This window comes from Capricornis sumatraensis, chromosome 9 (assembly GCF_032405125.1).
Source record: "Capricornis sumatraensis isolate serow.1 chromosome 9, serow.2, whole genome shotgun sequence".
Classification (NCBI taxonomy): Eukaryota; Metazoa; Chordata; class Mammalia; order Artiodactyla; family Bovidae; genus Capricornis; species Capricornis sumatraensis.
The window spans coordinates 62,713,779-62,739,506 of NC_091077.1; the positions used below are offsets into that span (position 1 = coordinate 62,713,779).

At 42.9% G+C, this 25,728-nt stretch overlaps 1 protein-coding gene across 2 annotated transcripts in view; it reads right to left on the reverse strand.

Moving 5' to 3' along the window:
- GLRA1 (glycine receptor alpha 1) overlaps nt 1-24,932 on the reverse strand; it is an 86,923-nt gene extending 61,991 nt beyond the window's left edge. For both annotated transcript variants that reach the window (XM_068980404.1, XM_068980403.1), the window contains exon 1: nt 24,877-24,932. In XM_068980404.1, the coding sequence (XP_068836505.1) occupies nt 24,877-24,932 (56 nt within the window). The remainder of the gene's footprint in view (nt 1-24,876) is intronic.
- Between the last annotated feature and the right edge of the window lie 796 nt (nt 24,933-25,728).

Consider the following 25,728-nt stretch of genomic DNA (forward strand, 5'->3'; position numbering starts at 1 on the left):
GAATGCAGCTCAGGGATTCTAGACAAAAAGTTTCGGGAAAAAAAGACTGCATTGATCAGCAGGGAATGGTCATTTGATGTGGCAAAGTTCTGGGAGTATGAATATTGAGAAATACTAATATGATAAAAACAGAAAGATGTGTTATTAGCTAATGATAGTAATAGCTACCATTCACTGAGTACTTACTATGTGCTGGGTACTTTCAATCCTATGATGATGACAGCATTACCTCCATTTTTTAGATGGGGAAACTGATGCTTGCACTTTCTGAAATTTAGCAGAGGTCATATAGCTTATAAGTGGCAGACCCCACTTACAGTCAGTAGTCAGTTGGTCTCTGAAGCCCACACTATTTTCCTGACTATCCCAAGTGATAGAGATTTCCAGAGTCCCTCTGAGGTGCTGCTCTGGTTTATAACAGAAATGTTTGTATGACTCTTTGGAACTGTGAGTGAGAATTCATGGAGCTCTGAGAATTGGAAATTATGGGTTGAGAAGAATATGATGATCACTTTCACACAAATAACACTTTTGGTAGACTTGGCACTTCCAGTTCATTTGATCTTCCTGCCACCTGCATGACAGCATCTCCACGTACAGCTGATGACACTGAGGATCAACTGAAAGGTTAAGATCTCCTCTCAGCATCTCAGATGGCAGAGCCCTAACGTGACCAGGGTCTGGGGCATCTTCTGCTTGACTATTTGGCCAGACCCAACAGACAGGAAGGGAGTGAATAAATCCTTCTTGACTATTTATTAAATTGTTACTCAGAATTTCTCTGTAGTAAACTTGTCTTTCATTTTATTTTTCTCTGTCTCAGCTCACCCATCTTTGAAATACCACCTTCCTTTATCAACTTTAGGTATCATTTGAGTGGTAAAAGGTCATGATGCTTAAAGATGCTGTAGGAATAAATTCCTTTCTTAGTCAACTTTTTGCATTCTCTAAGTACTTTGAGATCATTATCATCTCATTTGAGATGGCATTAGTTTATTACTTCACTTATTTACTTATTTATCTAAAATAATTATGAAGTGCCTACTATATGTCAAAGGTTGTACTGGGTGACTGAGCAGAATATAAATAATAAAAATATAACAGCCCTTATTGAGTGGTTATAAAGGACCAGGCCTTACACAAAGAGCTTTATTTATAGTAGTGAATCCTGAGTCTAATCCTTTCAGTCAGTCAGTTCAGTAATAATCCTTTGGGTTGAATTAAATACCCCCATTTTACTTATAAGGAAACTGAGATTTATAGAGGTTAAATAAGTTATTTGTGCTAAGTCATTGTAGTCGGGTTTGATTCTTTGCCATACTTTGGACCACAGCCTGCCAGGCTCTTCTGTCCATGGGATTCTCCAGGCAAGAATACTGGTGGGGGTTGACATGCCCTCCTCCAAAGGATCTTTCCAACCTAGGGATATAATCCTTATCTCTTGTCTCCTGCATTGGCAGACAGGTTTTTTTTTTTTTTTTTTTTTTTTTTTTTTTACCACTAGCACCACCTGGGAAGTCCTATTTAGGTACACCTAACCCCAGAGTTTGTTGTGTCTTAAAGAGATGGGAATACCAGACCACCTGACCTTCCTCCTGAGAAACCTCTATGCAGGTCAAGAAGCAACAGTTAGAGCCAAACATGAAACAGACTGGTTCCAAATTGGGAAAGGAGTACGTCAAGGCTGTATGTTGTCACCCTGTTTATTTAACTTATATGCAGAGTATATCATGAGAAATGCTGAGCTAGATGAATCACAAGCTGGAATCAAGATTACTGGAAGAAATACCAATAACCTCAGATATGCAGATAACACCACCCTTATTGGCAGAAAGTGAAGAGGAACTAAAGAGCCTCTTGAAGAAAGTGAAAGAGGAGAGTGAAAAAGTTGGCTTAAAACTCAACTTTCAAAAAACTAAGATCATGGCATCCAGTCCCATTACTTCATGGCATATGGATGGGGAAACAGTGGAAATCGTGACAAACTTTATTTTCTTGGGCTCCAAAATCACTGCGGATAGTAACTTCAGTTATGAAATTAAAAGACACTTGCTCCTTGGAAGAAAAGCTATGACAAATCTAGACAGTATATTAAAAAGCAGAGACATTACTTTGCCAACAAAGATCTGTCCAGTCAAATCTATGGTTTTTCCAGTAGTCATGTATGGATGTGAGAGTTGGACCATAAAGAAGGCTGAGCACTGAAGAATTGGTGCTTTTGAATTATAGTGTTGAAGAAAGCTAGTGTGAGTCCCTTGGACAGCAAGGAGATCCAACCAGCCCATCCTAAAGGAAATCAGTCCTGAATATTCATTGGAAGGACTGATGCTGAAGCTCCAATACTTTGGCCACCTGATGCAAAGAGCTAACTCATTGACAAAGACCCTGATGCTGGGAAAGATAGAAGGCAGGAGGAGAGGGGGATGACAGAGGCTGAGATGATTGGATGGCATCACTGACTCAATGGACATGAATTTGAGCAATCTCTGGGAGTTGGTGAAGGACAGAGAGGCCTGGCATGCTGCAATCCATGGGGTCCCAAATAGTTGGACATGACTGAGCTACTGAACAACAAAATCCAGAGACTTCTCTTTTAAATATCTTAATAATAGATATGCCATAGCTCTTGTATTCAAAGAACTCCCAAATTAATCGAGGGAAACCTGTGTGAAGACAAATTAGTGCTTGGATGTCTGACCCTATTAGAAAACCACATTACTTTCCCCTCCAAGATCTGTGCTGGTTCAGACTGAGTGTGGAAAATAAGCCAAGTTGCAATGAACCCCTAGGAAATGTATTGGCAAAATGGGTCTGTTTGTTCCAGGAAAACAGAGGTTTACCTAAGAGTGAATCTTAGATGTGTGTGGTCTTCAGGCATCCAAGAGACTATGATTCAAAGGAGGGTGTTGAGAAAATAGTAAACAGTCTTCAGTGGGCACTGGGGAAGAAATGACCTTAAACTGTAGAAAAAGCAACTTGGATTCAAATCTGCATCTGCCAGTAATAAACTGAGTGAATGGTCTTCAGAAAGAGCATGCTTAACTGTGAGTTGAGAGGATTTAGTTGAAGTGGGTATTTGTATGTAAATATGGAGTTTTATTGATGCTCCCAATCTCTAATAAGGCTCTAAATAGCCCTCCTTGATTCCCCTGAATCCTCTAAGACAGAGAGCTGCAGCTATGCTTAGTGGAGTGGAACTTCTTTGTCTTACTTAACAGGTTCTAACGTCTTGGGGAAGAAGTGGGTAGAAGAGTCATAGAATTACGGAACTGGGACATCTTGTGTGTTAAAAAAAAAAAGACATTTTTTGAGCACCTTATATAAATGAATGATTGTATATTGTGACTGCAATGTCAGAAGGAATGTCATCTCCATTTATAGACAAGGAAATTGACTAAGAGATTAACAAGAATCGCAATGGCTACCAATGATCAAACATTTTCTAATTGCTACCCACCTTGTTAAGAAGTTTCCCATACATGCTTTCTAATTCACTTAACTACTCGGTGAAGTGGGTACCATTTTCTTCTCTAGTTTTCACTTGAGGAAATGGAGACTTGGAAAGGTTAAATGACGTAATCAAGGTAATTTGGTGGCTGAGTTGATATGTGACTCTAATTGAGGTGGAATTTTGCCATATGTTTTGCAGCAGCTGTTCAAATGTGCTAATATAGCTCACTCAACTTGAATATGCATTGTTTTAAGTTCCTGCTCCTCTGCAGATTAGTACCAGCTTCTGCAAGTAATATTTACTGAGGAGTATTCAGAAGATGTGTCAGTGAAGCCTAAGGGACTCAATGAGCTGAAAGCAAGGTCGATGGACAATGATGCTAGATGGCTAGTGTCCCTTCCTGGTTTTAGAAGGAAGGAGGGCTAGTGGGGAAAGGGTGGCAAGGGTCATTGCTGAGACTGTCTTTTCTTTTTGAGGGTTTCCTCCCTTTTCACCCTATACCTTCAGGGTCCTCTGGCAGGGTCACCTCCCTCTGCTCCATAGGAGGACCAAATAGGGATCCAAATTCCACTGTCCTCTGCTTCTTGTTGCATGGCTCTGAGGCAAATGGAACAAACTGGGTGTAGGGTCAGAAGTCCTAAATTTGACTACTACTCACTTCTGTTCTTTCTTCCGTGATCATGAATGCATCCTTTGTTGTACTGAAGCATCACTTTCCTAATCCATAGAGTATAGATCCTTCCTGTCATAACTTATAAATCACTGCTAGTGGTCCAGTAGCTAAGAATCCAGGCTTCCACTGCAGGGGGCTTGGGTTTGATCCCTGGGCAGAGAACCGAGATCCCTCATGCTGCACAGTGTGGTCAAAAAAAAAAAAAAAAAAAAGAAATCTTTCTGGGTGAAGTAAGATACTGCACTAACAAGAGCTCATTCATTTCTGGATTGAAACAGAAGCTGGTCCAGGGTTAAGCACACAAATTCTGCTGTCAAATTCATGCTCTTCTGTTTACAAGCTGTGCGGCCTCGGACAAGTTACTTATCGTTTTTGTTTCTGCATCTGTAAAATGGGTATCGTTGCCACTCACAGAGTTGGGACAAAGATCAAATAGTTCTTCTTCAGTGCTTACTTTGGTACCCGGAACATTGTAAATGTTCAAGACAGTTTTTATTGATTTCAATTTTCATTGGTTGCTCTAGGCTGTATGATAAGGAATGAATATATGAACTTCTAGAGGCTTCTTTGCATTTTATACTTGAATCTACAAGGACCACCCACATTCACACCTAGAGGAATACTGCAGCACTCTCTGGTAATTCTTCTGCTCTGTTCTTAGTAATTTATCTCTTAAGTAGTAAATTAATAGAATTACTTTGGCATTTCAATCAATAGGATTAAGATGATCTGATGGTAACGGAGTAGTAATTGCTGCTGCACAGATGGAAACTGTCCAGTGGCAAAAACTGTTCTTCGCAAGCTGGCTGGCAGCCCTCAGACCAGATTCTTTCCATCCTTTAAAAAATAACATTCTCCTCTGATGATAAAAGCAATGCATGCATATTAGAAAAATACAACAAGGTTTAAAGGAAAAAAAAAACTACCTGGAAATCCTATTATCTAGATACCTACTGTTAACATATTAGTAAATTTCCTCTAGGTTTTTTTTTTCTCTATAGATTATAATCAATTTTGTTTCCTGCTTTTTTACTGAAGGTTCTAAATGAGAATTTAATTTCTTCTTGTTATTAAACCTTTAGAAAGATAATTGTGAGTGACTGCATGAGCCACTGTGTGACTATATCAGCATTCATTTAGCTGTCCCTCTCTGATGGCCATTTATATTATTTCCAATTTTGAACTATTATAATTTATGCTGTGAAAAGCCCCCCTGCTCACAAACCTGTGTTCATGGCCTGGAAGCAAAATTGCTGAGTCAAAGGGTATGAATGTTTCTAAGGCAGAAAGGCTCTAGCAGTGTCAAGGGAGCCCTCCCTCCTTTAGGACCAGCAGCTTGGCTCCTCACTGAAGATGAATTCCTCATAAGGGGAAGTCTGCTAGTGGCCAGCGCTGAAGGCAATGGTGAGTAAGTGGAAGCTGAAGAAGAGAGGTGACCACTTCTTGTTCCTTTTTCTGTTTTAATGCATATTACCCAAGAAGCCCCAGACACTGGGATGTGCTGGAGGGGAGGAGAGATCTCTGTGACAGTGTAGTTTGGCAGCTCAGCATAGTTTGGTGCAATACATTTCATTTGCTATTAAACTGCCCTGCTTATGTCTCTTGCCTATGTCACATTCCATTTTTATCCCTGAAAATATTTATATATAATCAGTTCAGTTGCTCAGTTGTGTCTGACTCTTTGCGACCCCATGAATCGCAGCATGCCAGGCCTCCCTGTCCATCACCAACTCCCGGAGTTCACTCAGACTCACGTCCATCGAGTCCGTGATGCCATCCAGCCATCTCATCCTCGGTCGTCCCCTTCTCCTCCTGCCCCCAATCCCTCCCAGCATCAGAGTCTTTTCCAATGAGTCAACTCTGCTCATGAGGTGGCCAAAGTATTGGAGTTTCAGCTTTAGCATCATTCCTTCCAAAGAAATCCCAGGGCTGATCTCCTTCAGAATGGACTGGTTGGATCTCCTTGCAGTCCAAGGGACTCTCAAGAGTCTTCTCCATCTCCACAGTTCAAAAGCATCAATTCTTTGGCACTCAGTCTTCTTCACAGTCCAACTCTCACATCCATACATGACCACAGGAAAAACCATAGCCTTGACTAGACGGACCTTTGTTGGCAAAGTAATGTCCCTGCTTTTGAATATGCTATCTAGGTTGGTCATAACTTTTCTTCCAAGGAGTAAGCGTTTTTTAATTTCATGGCTGCAATCACCATCTGCATTGATTTTGGAGCCCCCCAAAAATGAAGTCTGACACTGTTTCCACTGTTTCCTCATCTATATGCCATGAAGTGATGGGACCAGATGCCATGATCTTCGTTTTCTGAGTATACCATAAACACTTGCAATGGGAAGTAGGATATCATGGTGAACTCAAATCTGGTTCTACCATGTAGCTGTGTGATCTTGGGCAAGTTACTTAACCTCTTCAAATCTGTTTTTTAAATTTTTTGCCAGTAAAATAGCATTAATAATAGTGCTCCTAGGGTGGCTGTAATTAAAGGAGAAAATCAGGTGTTGATGTCGTGCTAGATAAAAACTGCTTAGTATCTTAGCCATTATTACAAATAAAAATACAAATCTTTGTTGGTAAGACTCAAATATTCTTCATTAAAATTTTATGCTAGTCTAGATTACACCTGACAATTCTGAAGAACTTCAGAAAAACCTAAAGGCTAAAAGAAGCTGATATGGCAAGAAATACTGGATGTGGACCATACTTCACATCTTGGCTAATTTATTATTTTCCATCACAGGTCCTGCATCTTAAGAGGGACATTAACAGATTGGAGCAGGTCCAGAAAGGAACAACTGGGCTGGTAAACAAACTTGGAATTGACCTGTAAGGAATAATTAAAGACTCTGTGGGTGTTTGGCTCAGAGAAAACATAGACAGAGAGATCACTTTTTAACAAATCTCTGAAGGGCTGTCATGGGAAAGAGAGACTCAACTTAGTAAAATAGTATTCTTGGATATTTACTGTTTGCCAGGCACTGAACCAAGCCCTCTGCAGACACTGTTTATGCCTTCTTCTTTAAAGTACTACATGAGGTTATATTTGTGTTCCTGTCACCCAGATAAAGCAACCAAGGCACAGATGGCAGAAGTGACTTGGTTGAAAGTTACATGGCTAGTAGGTGGTAGGGTAGGAATAGAACCTGATCCTTCTGGTTCCACAGTTTCGGTACCTTCTGTAGGCTACTGACTTGTTCCAAGTGACTAGGGAAGGCAGATGGGACTTTCAGAGTGGGAAGTGGCTGCCCAATGTGAGGAAAGAATATTTTAACCATTTGAGCTATCAGGTAATGGAAGAGACTACCCAAGGAGATGGTGAGTTTCTTGCCTCTGGAAGTGTTCACACACAGGCTGAACTCTTAGTATCATACTGTAAGGATAAATCAGTCAGGGAGTAGGCCAGAGTCATGAGTTTACTACTTATTGTATGACCTTGAAAGTTGCTTATCTTCTCTGACCCTCATTTTCTTCATCTGGAAACTAGGAATACTTAATTCTAATTTAAGGTTTGTTGGAAGAGTAAAACATTCAGATAAATTGCTTAGCCAGGAATCTGTTCATTATATGTGAAGTGAACAATTATCTATGGTTTTTAAAAAGTTTATCTGCACCTGTGCTTCTCTTTTTATAGAGTGAGCCTATCTGTTCATTTCTTCCTGGAGGTCACTTCCAGATTTGGAGATGTCACCTGCAGAGTAGGTACTCTAGCTCACTTCTGCAGAGGCAGGTACCTAGGTGTCCCCTCAAGCAAATGACAGATTGGACTTTGGAACAGGGGTAGGTAGTGGACTGAATGAAATGAAGTATGTTTAGATTGTAATCTTAAGCAACAATATAGATGTTATTGAGAGAGAGAGACTAGACCCATTTACCCTATTGATCAATTATCAGATGGGTGTGAAGGGCCCACTGTGTGCCCAGCATGTGCCATGTAGATTAAGCATACATCCAATCAGTTGGAGTCACTCTCTTTGTCTTCAAGGACCTCAGTGCGTGGGTTGGCTCAGACAGCTATGAAAAGATGAAAGAATAGGACTGAATGTCATTCGGTGCTGAGTCCTTTGGCACAGGGCAGTTAGGGAAGGGATGCTTAGAGGCAGGAAATTGGAAAAAATGATCTAAGAAGATTTCTTTCTGGCCTGGGATTTTTTCTGTTCAGTGGTTCTCAGGATTGCATCCTTATAGGCACTGTGTGGTAATGTTGCAGCTGTGGCTCCCTTGGACGTATTCTCTAGTCATTTCCCTAAGACTTCTAGAACCTGGGAGTATACTGATCATTGTTGCTCATTGCCAAGGAAGGGCTGTCCTTCTTAGACACAGAGAGCAAGCCAATCCTCCCTCCTTTCAGGGCTCCTTTTAGGCCCCTGTTTTTCAGACATCAGTGATGCCCTTCACCAGCCTTGTCCATGCCTCTCACCAACATCAGCCATGCCCCCTACCCACATCAGCCATGGTCCCCAACACCAACCATGCCCCTCACCAACACCAGCCATGCCTCTCACCAACATCAACCATACATTTCACCAACATCAGCCGTGCCTCTCACCCACATCAGCTATGGCCCCCAACAACATCAGCTATGGCCCTCGCCAGTATCAGCCATGCCCCTCATCAACACCAGCCATGCCCCTCACTAACACCAGCCATGCCTCTCACCAACATCAGCCATGGCTCCCAACAACATCAGCCATGACTCGCTGGTGGGAGACATGACTTGGCTGCCTGAGAATAAAGCTTTTATTGTAATTCTTGATGTGAAAGTTCTCCCTTCTGCTTTTTCAATGAAATAAGCAGACGTCACCTGCTTTGGGAAATGCCTTCCTTTCTCCTCCTCTTGTTTCCTCCTTCTTTCGTTATTCCTCCTTGGCATTTGCTTCTTCGCACCAACATTCCTCTCCCCTCCTGGTCTTCTAGGTTTTCCTCTCCCTTCGTTTGTTTCTAAATCCTAGAATCATAGAGCTGAGAGAGACACTAAAAGTCACCTAGTACAGTCCCTCCATCCATTTTACAGTTTAGAATACTGTGGTCCAGGGAGGGAAAGAGACTCCCATGTGAGTTCTTGGCCAAACCCACCCAGAGTGGACCCAAGATAAGTGCTCTTTCTTCTTCGCTCTCTCTTTTTCTCTCCCTTCTTGTCCCCCCTTTTATTCCTTGCCCAGTACTATTCCTTACTTTTTTTTTTTTTTTCCATCTCTTCATAAACCCCATGGTGATAGATGGAAGGGAAATCAGAGCAGCAGATCTGAGGGGAAGGGTGTTGTCAGCTCCTCCTCACCTCCTTTCCTCACTGGCAAAGGCTGTGTTTGGAGAAGGCCTCTCAGTTTTCTGCCTCAGAGGCTCTGTTTCTTCCCCCCTGCCCCACCACATTTTTGGAGAGGTTTGTACGATGTCTTATGAAGACTTTGTATTGGATTGGCAAGGTGGCTGGCCTACAGGCATCCAGATTGGGAAGATTCCCTGTCTCAGTTTCCTCATCCACAAAAGGGGTATGAAACTAGTACTTACTTCAGAGGACTGCTGTAAATATTAGTTAATGTATGTGGAGCGTTTAGAGCAGTTCCTGGCATATCGTAGGTTCTTAATGCATGCTTTGTATAAAATTATTAATTATAGATATTATTTAGAGGAATTCCTGTCTGTCAGGCACAGGGTTGGGAGTCACAGATGTCATTCTTACATAAGAAGGGGATGGAAACCTATGAAAGTAGCTTCAATAGACGCTCATTGGTGATCTCATCCCTGCTGTGCTCTGCCAGGCCAATATGCCTGCTTTTTACCCAAATGTGCCATCTTTCCCCAACCATTTGAATTCAGATAGCAGCTCATGTCTATGATTCACTCTGAGAAGCTGTTTGGGACTTCAAGTTAAGCCTTGCTCAGAACCTACCCAATCTCACAAGTCTTCCTGGCAATTTCCAGTTAAAACAATGGCACTGTCCAAGATAGAATGATAGGGTACAGTACTCCCCAAGCCCAAATCAGTTGCATATCATCTGACAGGTTTTGTCCAATTCATATACTGTGATTTAATTGCTTTTTAATTTGATTTTTTTGTTGTTTAAAATAAACTCTCAGTATTATAATGCGAAGAATTGACTCATTGGAAAAGATTCTTATGCTGGGAGGGATGAAATTGATAATTCTAGTACCTAGGAAAATAAAATTCATGATAAGTATAACAAAATTATCCTGAACCACTGAAATCTATGTTACATACTATCAGTTGGACAATCAAGAAATTTTAGGGAAAATCATCCCGATGTGAAGAGAGTTAGAGGTCTTGGTCTTTGTCTGGGCTGGACATTGATTCAGGGTTGACTTTTCCCTCTGGCCTCAGTTTCCCCCTGGGAATTGAAGGAATGGGGTCAGAAAATTCTTTCCCTAAGTGGTGTTTTTTTGTTTTTAATGACCTAGAGGATGCTATGATATTACATACAGAACTGTGCAGGGCTCTAGTCACTCTGATGAAAATATATTCCAACCATCACTTGTTGTAAAAACCCAAATCTCTAATGTAACTCTGGCTTCCATTTTCCAATGACATTTTGCTTCCAGCACAATGACTTCAGTAGGAAAATCTTCCATTTGCTTGGAAAATTCCTTCAGAAACCCCAAACTGTCTCAGCCCCTAGGCTCGATTTTACTTGGAAGATACCAAGCAACTGGGCCCATGTTCACCTTTCTCCAAATGTCTTTTTTCCCTACCTGGTATAGGTTGTCTTTTTATTAAGGTGAGCTCCAAGTTTATTTTTGTGTCCATGCTTTCTGATATCCTCTTTCTTTCTTTTCTTTTTTTTTTTTAATACTTTCCAGCTTTCAAAAGTAATAAATATTTTTGTAAAACATCCAAGCATTACTAAAATATTTAATGTAAGAAATAAAAGCACCCAATAGTCTCATTCTCAATAGATAATAACAACTATAAACAGTTTTGGGTCCATTTCTCCTTTTTTCCCATGTGAGAACAATGAAACATTAAAAAAAATAAAAATGGGATCCTACTATACATACTGTTTTGCTTCTTGCTTTCCCCCCTATTTAACTATTTTTTCTCAGTATTTTTGACTTTTTTGCATGAAGTGAGGTCATCTGCCTTTGGCACTTACTGACTGAGACTGTAGATGAATCTCTCCTCCTCTCAGGGTTTCAGTTTCCTCATCGGTAAAAGGAAACAGCCCTTTCCCACTTCCCTGTGATGTAAGCTTTAAGGGAGAGAGCATGTGAAAGTGTAGGTGCCCTCCGGTGGACTCCAGTGAACCCTCCTCAGTCCCATTCTCCTGTTTGACTGGGTTTGGAGCACTGACCGTGACCTGAAATTCTTTGATTTCCTGGGTTGTTTCTTTGTTTGTACCACCTCTAGAAGTTAAGCTGTGTGAGAGCAAAGACCACATCTCTTCTGCTCATCACCGTATCTTTCCCCCAAATGTAGAAAGATTACTGGTTTATGGTAGGAAGTCAATAAATATTTTTTAGATGATGAAGAAATCCCTGCTCAGCCTTGCTTCTGAATGATGAAAGACCCATAGGGAGAGAACAGGGCAGAGCAGGACTGGGCTGAGTCTTAGGTCACGGGAGATAGCTGGCCCATCCAGTGTTCCTGAACTCCCCATCTTCCAGTTTCCCCTTTCTGTAAGCCCTTCTCCTCTGCCTGTATCATCCTCTCTTGGCCCTCTTTATCACCTGGTGAATTAGTCATTCTTTATGGCCCAGTTTAAGTGCCTTGATTCCTATTTAAATTGTCTTCAACTTTGTTTGGCACCACGCCTGCCCCCCTCCCAACCCTAGCCAGAGTTGTGTGTGTATTAGTTGCTCAGTCATGTCCAGCTCTTTGCAATCCCATGGACCATAGCCTGCCAGGTTCCTTGTCCACAGGATTTTCCAGGCAAGAATACTGGAGTGGGTTGCCATTTCCTTCTCCAGGGGAGCTTCAATCCCTGACCCAGGGATTGAACCTGGGTCTCCTGCATTGCAGGCAGATTCTTTACCAAGTAAGTCACCAAGGAAGCCCCCAGGCAGTTAGTCAGATTCTTCTTTATGATCCCACAATGCTTTGCACCTGCATTGCTATCACTCTACATGTCTTTTCCTGTTGAATTCTTAGGGTGATTTGGCAGGGAAGGATAATTATCATTGCCATTTTACAGATGAGGAAAACTGAGGCTTAGACATCTTAAAAACAATCTTGCTCCAAGTCATAGAGTGGTATACCATTGCATTTGGACTTCCCTGGTGGCTCAGATAGTAAAGTGTCTGCCTACAATGCGGGAAACCTGGGTTCAATCCCTGTGTTGGGAAGATCCCCTGGAGGAGGAAATGGCAACCCACCCCAGTATTCTTGCCTGGAAAATCCCGTGGATGGAGGAGCCTGGTAGGCTACAGTCCATTGGGTTTCAAAGAGTCAGTCATGACTGAGCGACTTCACTTTCTTTTTTTTTCATACCATCATGAGTGGTTTAACAAGGATTCCAGAACATGTTTGACTGATGCCAAGCCAGAGTTTTTAACTGCGGGAATCAACTTAACTTAAGAATTATGCAATGACAGCTGGAAAGACCTAGGATGTTTATGAAGTCCAAACTTATTTTAGGGATAGAGAAACTGAGACTCAGTTACAAAGTCAGAGCAGGGCTTTCAGAGGGAGGAAATTCTGCTCTAATCTCTAGGCTGTCCAATCGAGGTGGTGTGGAGGTTGACTCTTTTACTGAACCTTGTCACCATCTTTGTCAGGAGGTGTAGCTTTTCATATTCCAGGGCATTTTCAGTGAACTCCTCCAAGACCCTTCCCTTTGGGCATGATGCAATCTTTTCTTGGCTTCTGTCAAGAGTTTTCCTCTTCTACTAGATGTTTTAGGTCACATCACAAAAACTGGCTCCAGTGAGGTCTATGTTTCCTGCACAACTGAAGGCCATTTTCAAAAGTTTGCCTTGTCTTATGGAAAGGGGTCTCTCTGCGGACCCAGGCCACTGTGGGAAGCAGCCATATGTGCAACAGCACAGATGTGTTGAGAGGCCCAGAGTTTGGACATCCTAGACAGCAAGGATAAGGCTAAACAACTCTCTGCAACAGCTCTCGGGCCAGGGTTGAGCTGTATGTCTTGCTCACTCTCACTGTGACTCATTTCTTGGAGCAAAAATGTGTCACTGTGAGACATAGCAGTGCATTGCATTGGCTGGTTGGAAGCCTCCTGGTCCTGGGCTTCAGCAGAGCCAATAAGAGAAGGATGGGAGCAGGTATATGGGGACAAAACAATTCAATTCAACAAGATCTGAATATCTGACATACATGAGCCACTGAGTTAATACTATCGATGAGGGGAATGGAGCAAGCTGAAAACCCTGGTAAGCACCTTTTCTTCATGTTGGCCTTTCACATGAACCAAGAAATCCATTAAGTCCCTAGTCTTTGAAGGGCTTATAGTCCAACTGAACAAGTAGAAGGGCACCCAAATGTTTGTAAGGCCACAGTGTGCAAACTGAATGCTGAAGATAATGCCTACATTTCCGAGGAGATTTAGGAAGGAGAATCCATGCCCAGTTCTGGGTAGGGATGGTGGCAGTCTGGGGTTGCTTCATGGAGGAGGTGTTGTTAGAGGTGGCTCGTGAGGTGTGGATAGGATCTGAGAGAAGTGGAGAGGGAATTCACTAAGGGCTTGTGCTCTGCTCAGAAAAAGTGCTTAAAGGTGACTGCATTTGTCTATTGGCAAAGTTTTCTCCATTTTTTATGATGAGGAACTTGAGGCTCAGAAGGGTTGAGCAAACTGCCAAGATAATACAGCTAGGAAGAGACAGAGACAGGTTTCAAAAATCAAATGAACTTGAATCCAGAATTGGTGGGTGTGCCTTTCAGGGCAAAAATGAGGGAGGGATCTTTCTAGATTTAAGGTACGTTAGGGACCAGTGGGAGAAAACTACAGAGATGAGAACAATGGCCATGTAACAGACCAACGAGAAATTTGGTTGAAGTAGAATTTGGTTCGTGTGAAGTGAAGGAGCTGGAAATGGAAGTGGTGGCTGTTTTGTGGCAAGCTGAGAGTGGGGTCCTTCTAGAGCCTGGTGTTCTCAGCGAAGGGCAGCATAAACGCACAGATGAATGAGATCCATCTGTATGTGTACTGACAAGGTATTGCTGGGTGAGAAAAGGGAAGCTGCAGAGCATGCGTTTAGTATAACCCTATTTTTGTAAAACAGAAACAGCTCAGGATTGTAGCACAGCAGTTAAAGACTCTGAAGTCGCACTGCTTGGATTTCAGTCTGGCACTGCCATTTCTAAGCTGGGCAGCCCTAGGAAAATTACTAAACTTCTCTGTTTCCTCATCTGTAACTTCATCTATACAGTGGGATGAATAATAGTATATCCTTACAGGATTGTTCTGAAGATTACATGAGTTAATACATATTCAAATTTTAGAAAGGCTTCTTGTCATTATCATGTTATTAAGATTATCTGGAAAGATGAATGTTGAATTGTTAAGTGATTTACCTTAGGGAGTAGGACTTCTGTGTCTTAGCTTTAAACATATCTCCCTTTGTGGTTTAAATATTTTATGGCAAACATGTATAATGTTTAGAATGTAAACAGATGAAACAGCAAGTTTATTTCAAAAGTTAACATTAGGAGGTTGACACGAGAAGACTTTATTTCTGTTGTGTTTTTTTCTCCTACTGGCAACATGCCTGCTAGTGACACATTCAGAATTGTCTCTGGCGTCACTCAGATGGCTGCTGGGAATAGGTGTCTGAGACACGATGTTTGGGTTTCCCACGGGCCTTGTCTAGAGTGATGCTCCTGCTTGTAAAGGAGAGCTGGCCCGGCCCTTGCTGCCTCTCCCCGTTCTGCTCCCTGCCCTCATCTGGGTATGTTTTCCTGGCCTAGAGGTGTTGTGAGAAGCCCTTGGGGTCTGCTTTGGGAGCTGCAGGTCCCGAGTTTGTGGTGAGGTCGATGCTGGAGACTGGGCTGCCTCTCCAACCTTTTATACAGAAGGTGAGGGGAAACTGGGTATCCTCAATCCTGTGTGTTTGGAGGTTAGAGCATGAGGCTTGAAAAGGTCTTTGGTCTGAATTCCAGGGACCGACAATTAAAAAAGAAAAAGATGAGCCTGAGATTATGCTGCCTTTTTTCCTTGCCTCCCTGCTCAGTCATTCTCTCCTATCATCCCTGATAGCTCTTTCAGTGGAGTGATTAGGGGACAAAGAAAGGCTGTACTGCAGGGATCCGTCTCTACCCTAAGACAGAGCTCTATCCACATGCTCCCTGCCCAGGGTGGAAGGTAGTGTAATATTCCTCCCCTGTGAAGGGTGGAGATTAAACACTCACATCCATTTATGGATGTATGTCAACTTTATATCTAGAACCACCTGCAGGAGATAAGCTTTTGATTATTTGAAGAAGCAAACTCATCTCTTTTTTGCCTCCATCTTCCTCTTCCAGTTCAGTCTCCTCCCCACTTTTCCTCCCCGGTTCATTCTTGGAATAACAGTAGCAGTATAATGGTTAAGAGAGTGTTTTCTGCAGTCGGACTTATCTTTGAATCCTAGCTCTGCATCTTATGAGTTGCCTTACCTTGGGTAAACTATATAACCTATTTATGCCTCAGTTTGGTCACCTGTAATACGGGAATATAATAATACTTATGTCTAAGGATTTGTGACATGAGGCTCATGATGTTGTTAGCACAGTATCTAGTATTCAATAAACACTTGATAAATAGTAACGATTGGTATTGAGTGGTTGCAGTCAAGGCTGAGATGGAGCATCGTAAGGGAAGGAAGGAAGGGATGCCCGCCTGCAGTATCTGTTAACGTAAACGATGTGCTAGCTCTGTGCCTCAGCAATTCCGTTTCTGTTCTTGTTATCTGCCTGGAAAAATGGCCTGTGTTCATTCACAAAGATGTAGGTTCACTGTGATTATTGCAGCACTGATTTCAGTGGAAAAACTGGAAAAAAGTAGAAATGTACATCAACACGGAAGTGGCTGGAAAACAGTGGGATATCCATAACATATGTCCTGCAGTAGCTAAAAGAATGAGGTGGAGATGTTTGCCTCAACAGATAAAGCTTTCCAAGACATGCTGATATGTGAACAGAGTAAGTTGCAGAATCATATGGGCAATTTGATTCCATGAAATGATAGCATATATATTTCAATGAATAGTATATACAGTTCAATAGATAGTATATATAGTTCAATAGATTTCAATATATATTTAAACATATGTATGTATAACTGTTGAACTATATATACTATCCCTTTGTGTGTGTATATTTATATATATGTGTGTATATATATACATATATGAATAAAAGTTATCAAGTAGGTTACCTCTTGAAGAAATAAAAGCTGGGAGGGACCTGGAGATCATCATCAAAGGGGATTTTAGGTTTAAGTCTAGTATTAGCATTTAAAAAAAAGAGAACATATATATATATATCATACAATTTAAAAAGGTTAAGAAGAGAGAAAGAAATACCTATCTGGCTAAAAATCTGAAGACAATGACTCTGTCAAACCAAAACCCTGATGGGAAATTCCCAGCTCATAACCCCTGTGGCCCCCTGGTAGAGGGTGGAGGCTATTAGCCTGATAGCCGTATCGGTTCATGGGGGCTGCAACTTTGAGAGGAATATATAAAGAGGGGTACCTATTAGGGAGGGCAGTGTACCTGCATGTTAAGGATGCAGATATTCCAGCTGTAGGTTAGGGATATATATATATACACACCAACTTTAAGAAGAAAGAGGCAGTGTGGTGAGCTAGGAGGAAGGAAGTTTGTACTTGAATCTGACGTAGCCCTGAGATTAACTGTGTGTCTTAGGGAAGTCACTTTTCTAAGTCTCGGTTTTCTTGACTCTAAAATGGGGACAGTAGCCACTGCCTTATATCTATTTTTTTAAGGTGGTTGGAAAGCTCATATGGGAATGCAGGTGTGAAACACTCTAAAGGCTGTGAAGTGCTCTTGTAAGAGAACCCCGCAAGTCTTCTGGCAGCCAGGGTTGCAGCAGCCTTGCCGCATTCCTCTGGAGCTGGGGAATGTTGCAGAACTGAGCGCAGAGCAGTAAACACGCAGCTCTCAAAGGCTGAAGATCTTGACAGTCACTCTATTAGATGTGTAAGATACTAATATGCTTTTTGGAAAGGATGACAGGTTAAAGGGCTAGACGGGAAGGAAGGAAGGACATCGCTCTGAGATCAGACAGATGACAGAAGGGACGGCAGTCTCTGAACATCTGGGGAGTCCTAAAGAAGCCTCCAGTTATGCAGAGTTAATAGTACAATGTCCACAGGGAGACTTGTCAGCGAGATCATCCTTGGAGAAAGAAAGCACAGATTCCTTCCTTCTGATCACCTTTGATCTGCCTCCCCCATCAGTCCCTATAGACTCACTGCTGTGGTCCAGGGCCCCTTGGTGCCAGCATTCAAAGCCAGTTCCTCAGGTGCCCCTTCTCTTCATCCACCCATCACACAATTGTACTTCCCAGCTGTGTGAATGAGAATTTTTGGTGTACTAGGATTATCCCCCTAGTTTGGAGATGCAAATAGTTCCTCGAGGAACCCTTCTTAAGGGGCATGTTCATGTTTATGAGGGATTGCAGCATGTGAAAGGGTCAAAGGAAGGAAAGCACAGGAGCAGAGTCCAGGGCACAACGGGTAGTAGAGGAATAAGTTTGGGGGATGAGCACATCTGTGTAGGGCCTTGGGTGGGCTGACATTCACTCTTGAGGAAGTCATTTGTTCTCTCCCGATCTGCAAGATATACGGATTGGTCTATGTCGAGTCCCTGGTCAGAATGGTTTAGAGCCTTGTTATTCAAACCTGTGGTCCACAGAAGCAGAAGCATCATCTGGGGGCTGCTAGAAATGCAGAGTCTCAGGCTTCACCCCAGACCTCCTGAGTCTGAATCAGCATCTTAATGAGATCCTCAGGGGATCCACACACACTGAAGTTTGAGAAGCTCTGACTTAGTGACTCCTGTTACCTTTAGAGGTTTCTGGGTCCCCATCCTCAGAGATGCTGTTTTAGTGAGTCTAGTATGATGGTGGGAAGCTGTAAGCCTGACAAGCCCCTCATAGCTAGATGTGAGAGCTGTTGAATTACAGAACTGCCCCAAGTCCCCATGATTCTAGCAAAATATGATTCTCTGGGCGTGAATGGGTAGGAGATGGAGACTGGACCTCGAGAGCCAGGGAGCAGAGGCTTATTCTCTAGGGGCCTGGGGTTGCCCAGTATACGAGGCAAGAGAGAACGCTGCCCATTTCATGGCTGGGATAATGACTGTCAGCAGCTCCTCGTTAAGACGGTAAACTCATTTAGCAACAGACACTGAAAAACAGCCGAATTCAAAAGCAGAGAGTGGTAATCTAATTGCACTGAATTAGCCTCGGGGGACTCGGACAATATCAACTTCAGAAAACCACAAAGGGATCCTTTATAAGGAGTTTCAAAAGCATCAGGGCCTTAGCACCCCTCATAAGGGCTTGCACTACAAAGCATAGGCACTGTGCATATCAGCCCCTCTCCCCAGCATCTCAGGGCATTGTTCCCCTCTAATGTGCTTTCTGAATGAATTTCCTGGCTGGCCTGATGGTGTTTTCAGTTGTGTGAGGCTGAACAGGGAGTTGGTTCAGGAGAGACAGCTGGAGTTCAGGGCTGCGAGGCCTTCATCCATTCAGTCCTGCGAACACCATCTGTGCCCGAGGACTGGTCCGTGAACCAGTGAATTTTCTGGTGGTCTTTCTGGCTCTGACATTGTCTTATTTCTGAGGTCCTTCTCATTTCTTAAAGCCAGAGTCTTACATAACCAAGGTGATTTCCTTGGTCGCATATGAGTTTGTGTGTATATGTGTGTGTTCATCGCCCAATTTATTATCCAAGCCATTTCAGAGAAGGAAAAGGCATGAGTGGATGTGTATTCATGGCATGACTCAGAAAATTTACAGAGATCAGATCATAATTTGGAGATCAGGAGCGGGGGGAAGATTTGTCTCTGGCCTGTATTTCATTTACTTTTCTGCAGCAAATTACAAATCTCAATTCACAAAAGTAGCTCGAATTCTTTCCACATCCCTCCTGGGAGGTGGATTTCCAGTCTCTGCTTGCATACCTCCACTGACAGGGACCCTCACTACAACTGAGGCAGCCGGTACACAGTTGAATGATCTGTCGGAAGGTTCTGAATTACATTAAAACAGAATTTGTGTGTGTGCATTAAAAATATATTTATCTATTAATTCCAGTTCTTTTCTTGGAGCCATATAGAATAATTCAAATCTAATATTTCCCAAATGGAGTCCCTGAGTACCTAGAGGGTTTATGAAATAGTAATGAGGACTCAGAATCCATTTTAAACATTTCAGAGATTATCAAATTGCATATTTACTTCTGACAAGGCTCTATAGACTAACAAGGAAGCATCACACCTTTTCTTTTGTATTTTCTTAGGTTAACTCATTGTGGTGGCATTGCTTATCACATGATGTTCAGTATCTCTGGCAGTTTATCTTTGGTTAATAAAGATGGGGAAAACAAATTAACAATGGATGGGGTTTGGTAAACAAATTTTTAAAAACTTAGCTTTATAGGGGAGGGCAAAACCTAAACAGAATCACTGACGAAAGTATAGACACCTTTGGTCTCTTTCTCAGGCCCCTCTTCAGATCTCTGAGGATAGTGATCAGACATCGTATTTTCTCATCATCCAAAGCATTTTCTGGGGAAACTGACATATTTATGGAATCTGTCAATAATCATGTCCAGATTGGGATAATTTCCAGGGAGTGAGATTATTTATTATGGTCCTTAATTCTTTTAGACCTTTGAATGTGAATATAATTCTTATAATAATTGAAATACCCTGCTACCAAAACTTCTATTGTGAAGGAGATTGGGAGGTGATAATCCTTGACTGGCACAGGGAAAATTAATTTTAGAGACAGTGATTTGTCAATTCTCTTTATTTTATAGCTGGGGAAAGTGAGGCTGGAAAGGTGAGGAAACCCTCTCAAGGGCGTGCCACTAGCTAAATTCTGGATCCTGGGTCTTCTACCCTTGAGGCCAAGGCCACTTTGCCTAAAGGAGCAGAGAACCTGCAGAATAGTGTCAAGATGGCCAGGCAGGAGACAGTGCCATCCATCTTAAAAATCATTCTGGCTTCTGCCAGCTGATGAAGGAAATAAAGTTAATGATGCCCACATAAATGTGATGCTGTCGCAGGCCGCGTGCACAGACTGTCTGGAGGGGAGCTCTGCGGGCCCTCTGACGAAGGAAGAAGGTATTTCATGGAGCTTTAAAAGGAGCAGTGTCTCCCCTTTCTGCAAGGACAGGGACTGTGGCATCTATTAGCTCTGTCTCCCCTGCAGAGTGCCTAGTTTTGGACTGGGCACGTCAACACAAGATAAATAAATGCCTGGTGTAGGAAAGAAGGCAGTATTGTCACTGAGGTAAATTCAGCTCGAGCCTTTGTGGGAATGGACCTCTGTCTTTTATGAAGACCTTATGTGAGTTGGGAGGGATATTAGAGGTCTCGGAGTTAATTGTTTGAGTGGATTGATAAGAGAACTGAGTCCCTATGAAGGAAAGAGATTCATCAGAGCCATGCTGCAGGATAAGAGGAGAGCCAAACTCTCCAAGGAAGGCTCTCAAATCATAACCTAACTGCTCTTTCCACGGCACTGCATGGTTGCAGCCTCTTTCACAAGTTGGTCTCAAAAATAAATTCCCTCCATGTCCCCTGATAGGTCATTCCCAGTTTTGTAAGTATGCAGAAGTTATGTGCTGATTCATGACTCCATGTACCAGGTTGGCGTTCTTGTCCAAAACGTCCCTCAGGAAGGAAAAACATGACATTTTCTCTTTCTCAAGCTTCCTGAGCCCCCAAAGAAAGTAGACTGACATTTTGATTGGCCCTAATGCAAAGTGGCCCAAGGGGCATCTTTCTTTGGGAAAAAGTCCTTGGCCCACTCCAGAAGCTCCTCGACACTTTCCGCAGTGCCCCAAATGCAGCAGGTAAGATTTGAGGAGGAATACAGCTATGCTTTTAGGAGGAAAAGATCCAGGTTGTCATTTGCTCCTCTTGGCAAGCTTGGAGAATGGGAAGCCAGAAGAACTACCTCAGAAGAAAGCTCATTTACCTTTCAACTGAGTGGTTTTTCAGGACTGAGATATGAAGCAATCTGTTTACCATGCTCCTTTTGACCCCAGTGAGGTAGAGACAGCTTTCCTTCAAGGTTTCGATGACCTTTCTTAGCCAGTGAGTACCATATTCAGTACAAAACCCTGTGCAAGGAAACACCTACGGATTGGCAGACAGAAGTGATAATAAAGGAAAGCTGATCATCTTTTGGGAAAACCACCCTTGGGTTAGACTTGGTTTATCTCCTCTGCCTTTATTCCGGTCTCAAGCACAAGCTAGGTCTTTGTTTGCTTCACTCTTGTGCCTCTTGTGTTCCAGGGGGGCATTTTCTTAAAGAAAAGACTTTCCTCCTCATTACAATTGGCTGATCAGAGTCTTAGGTTAAATATTTGGTCATTCTATACCAGCGGTTCCCAACTGTGGGCAATTTTGTGCCCTCCTCCCATCCCAGACTTCTGGAGACATTTTTGATTGTCACGACTAAGGGAGAGAAGGTTATTGATGCCAAAGATACTGTTAAATATCTTATAATGCATAGTTCAGCCCTCACATCACAGAATTTTCCAAAATGTTCAAAATGTCAGTAGTGCCAAGATCGAGAAACATGATTATATACCATGGATCTATTTGAGTTACTCAGAAGGTGAGAAAATATGGGGCTCACTCTGGGCCCTTTCCCAGCCATAAGCCAGTGTAAGGGCTCTGGGAATCAAATCAAGCTTCCTTCTACTTAAAAAGAGGTTTGAAAGGAATATGCTCCCATTAAAAACAAAAACAAAAACATATCTTTGCTTATTGCTTTTGACCAGTTTGGATATAAAGCCCCATCCCCAACTAAAAACAAAGAGACAGCATTTAGTTTATTGAATACTTGACTATCACTCATAGAATTTTAGAACTGCAGGGTTTTTTGAAATATCAGGACAAGAACTTCAGGCAACTCCCTTCCTTTTACTTGCAGGGACACAGTTGGTAAGGACTGCAGTGCTGTTTGTCCCCGTGTACCCTCTTATCTCTTTCTGCTCAGTTTTTCCTAAGGCCTCCATTCATTCCCTTTGTCGGCACTGTGAGACTTCTCCCTCACTCACTCTGAGTGTTGCTTTGTTTGTTTTGCTGTCACTGTTGTCATTTTGCTGGTTATGTGTGGTTGCAGCAGCACTTCTGGCATCAAGAGTCTTTCCTTTCCTAGCCCCCAGATTTCCCCACCAAGGTGAGCAGCTGGCCTTCATTTAATCTAAGGACTACCTGGGTGCCTGAGATGATTGGATTGGCTCATTGCAACATGGTACCTGTCCCCTGGGGCAGAAGGGGTTATTCACATGGAATCTGCTAGGGAACAAGTCTCCAATTACCTCTACATACATTCTCTTGAGCCCCTAGATTTTAGTGCTTCTGTATTTTCACCTAAACTTTAAACAATGAGAGAGTTAGTAATGAAAATGCCAATTAGACATAGCCAGTACTTTCTCTCCTTGTGACCTTTTTATTTTTCTCATCTCTCTGAAAAATTGCTGAGGGTATTTCCCTAGTTCAATTCTTATATTTCCTATTTTATGTTTCATGTTCTAAAACAACCTTTATTCCCCAAATAATGTAGCCATTTCTGTATTTTGAAAGTGCAACAGCACTGTTCCCTTCCCAGCTCTCCATAGTCATGACTCTTCTTTCCTTATAAACACATGGCATTATATCCCATATTCATTGTAGCTCATGTCTGCCCTGTCGCAGGTAGGGGATGGAGATGTGGAGTTATGCGTCCTAATAAGCCACCACCCATAATTTAAAAAATTAACACAGTGGATTCCTAACCTTATCTAAATGATTACAGTGCCAACCTTTCAGACTGTCTCCCTATTGTGAAAGACAATGTCTGGGAGAAGAAAAATCAAGCATTACATACTGTTCAGCAAGAAAAAAAGGAGTTGGAAGGGAGGATGTGCTTGGTCCTATTAATTTGCTCTTTAATCTCTCTGGTTCAGTTCAGTCTCAGAAAGCCAAACAGAATCAATTTGCATACAAATGTTACCAAGTATTCCACCTCCACAGCATTTTCCACTTCTACTATGTATGTAGAAGAGAAAGAATTTGGTATTGTTCAGAGCATACTTCCTGCCCTTTAGCCCATAAAGTAGCTACATTTCGCAAGGCCCTGGATTGTTGCACTTTTAAAATTTGATTCCTTGAGTATTTGTATTCTGAGCTATGGGCAGGACCATGGCCTATCAAGTAATTATTTGAACTGGAGATTAGAAGCTTTAGCGTTGGGTATCTCAGAGAAAGAGAGAGGTCTTTTCTTCATCCCAAGAGAAATACATGGAGAGAGGCTCACGTGTAGACCCTTACAATCTGGAGAGAGGTGTCATTCATTTAATAAACCAAACACTGGATTAATCAAACCAACAATTCATATGCAGAGTTCACTATAATGTAAAAATGAAAAAAATCCAACAAGAAATATTTGCTGCAGATTTATGACGGGAGAGACTAATATGTGTTGGTTTACTTATTTTTAAAAATAACCTAGAGTGGACTTTTCAAGTGACTGTTAATCCAATGTGATGGTAAAACATGAGAGGCAGACGTCTAAAATGAAGAAGATTAATGATCCCTGCAGGTCATGGGAGAAGACTAATTTTTTTCAATTCATGTAAATGGAATTTATCATAACCATCTCTGAAGATGGCATGATTCACCCACTTACGAAAAGACTGTACATTTCAATGCTTCCTGAAGAGGTGATTTTTCACTTTTCACTTGTGCTAATATAAGAATGCTAAGCCTATGGGCAGAAAATTTTAACCTAGGAGATGGTGGCTGGGAGAACTCATTTCTGAGTTGGAGATAGACAGAAATTAAAAAAACAAAACAAATGAGACTTGTCCATCAGTTCAGGATCTGCAGCTAGCAAGCAGAGTTTGGAAAGATGAATGGGAGATAGGAGGGAGTCAAAGTTTCAAAAGAGAAATGTGTTCCGGAGTCTGTTCCTGAGTAGATTCCCCTCTGCACCCATGTTCAGCGCTTTACAACCTGAGGTCATAACGCTATTGTTTCCAATCACTGAGCCTCAGCAACAACCCCCACCCCCACACCGCAGAAAAAGAAAACAACAACAAAAAAGGAGAGAAAATAATATGTTCTGTGTCCAGTGGGTTCGAGTGCAACCTTCCCCGTCACCGCTAGTTGTCACTTGGCTCCCAGACGGGAGAGCTGAGGTTTTCGGCACTGCGGTTAGAGAGAATGCAGTCCTAATTAAATTGAGAAACTCCTAAAGCTTCCCCTTAAAGTCCTCAGCCGAGTGAGAGTCAATATGCAGGGGGTTAGGGGGAGAGTGATGGGGCAGGGAGTGTAGAAGGCAGAAGGACAAACAAATCGCAAGAAACAGGCAAACAGCTGCCAGGGCGGCCACTGTCTCAGACCTCCACGCACAAGCCAGACACCCTGCGGGCGGTGGGGGGGCGGGGGGGGGGTGAGGGAGCGGGGGATGGAAGGACCCGATTGCCGCGGTATACAGCACCCTCCTCCCCCCGAATGAGGGGATCACGGACAGAGTCAGCCTCCATGCTCCTTTCCCCCATTTCCATCAGAGCGATGTGGTCAGTAAAAAATTGCATACCTGAAGAATACAATGGTCTCCCAAAGGTAGAGTCGAAGAGTATTGAAGCTGTACATTTTTCAGGTCCTTGTGCTTTGTAGTCCACGAGTTATGGGGGCAAAAATGCTTCAAATTGGCACTTACAAAACCTGCGAGCGCTGCTGAAAAAAATAATCCAAATCCTAAGGGGAGGTGGGGAACAGGGGCGCGGAGAGAGAGCCCCAGGGGAAATCGGAGCAACGGGGATCTAGGTACCACGGACAGAGGCAGCCTCTAAGCGTTTCAGCACCACGGAGAGCGTCCAGCCCTGCTTTTCAGGAGCGCGAAGAGTATTGCTGTTTGTTAAACTCCAGCGTGTCTGTTGGCTCCCTGCGGCTCTGGGGAGGCACGTTTGGGGTGGGTATATTTTCTTTTTTACCCCTGTTTTTCTGTTTAAACGGCCAGCCCGTGAAAGGAAAAAAAAAATCTGTGGAGATCAGAGCGCTGGCCTCGGACCGTTAGATTGGGTTAGCATCCTGGGTAGGGAGGTCAGGGCTTTATGCCCCTGGGCTGGCCTGAGGGGGTTAGGGGCGAGGGGAAGCGATTGACGGTGTTGCCTTCAGTTAAATCCCGGAGAATGTGCCAGGCTGGTGCATCACCACCGAGTCCCGGAATCTCGTTACCCTGCCTGCGTACCCGTCCGCTGTCGCCTTGCGATCCCTGTTCTCTGGTCCCCGCCGAATAAGTTATGATCGCTGCAGAAGAGGTGTCCCATTGCTTGGGGCTGCAGACGTGAGAGAGCTCAGGGCAAGTTTCAGGGGCTGCCGGGGTCCATGGCGACCCCGCGGGGCTCAGGAGCCCAAGGCTTCAGATGCATCTCGGCTTTCTGAGCTC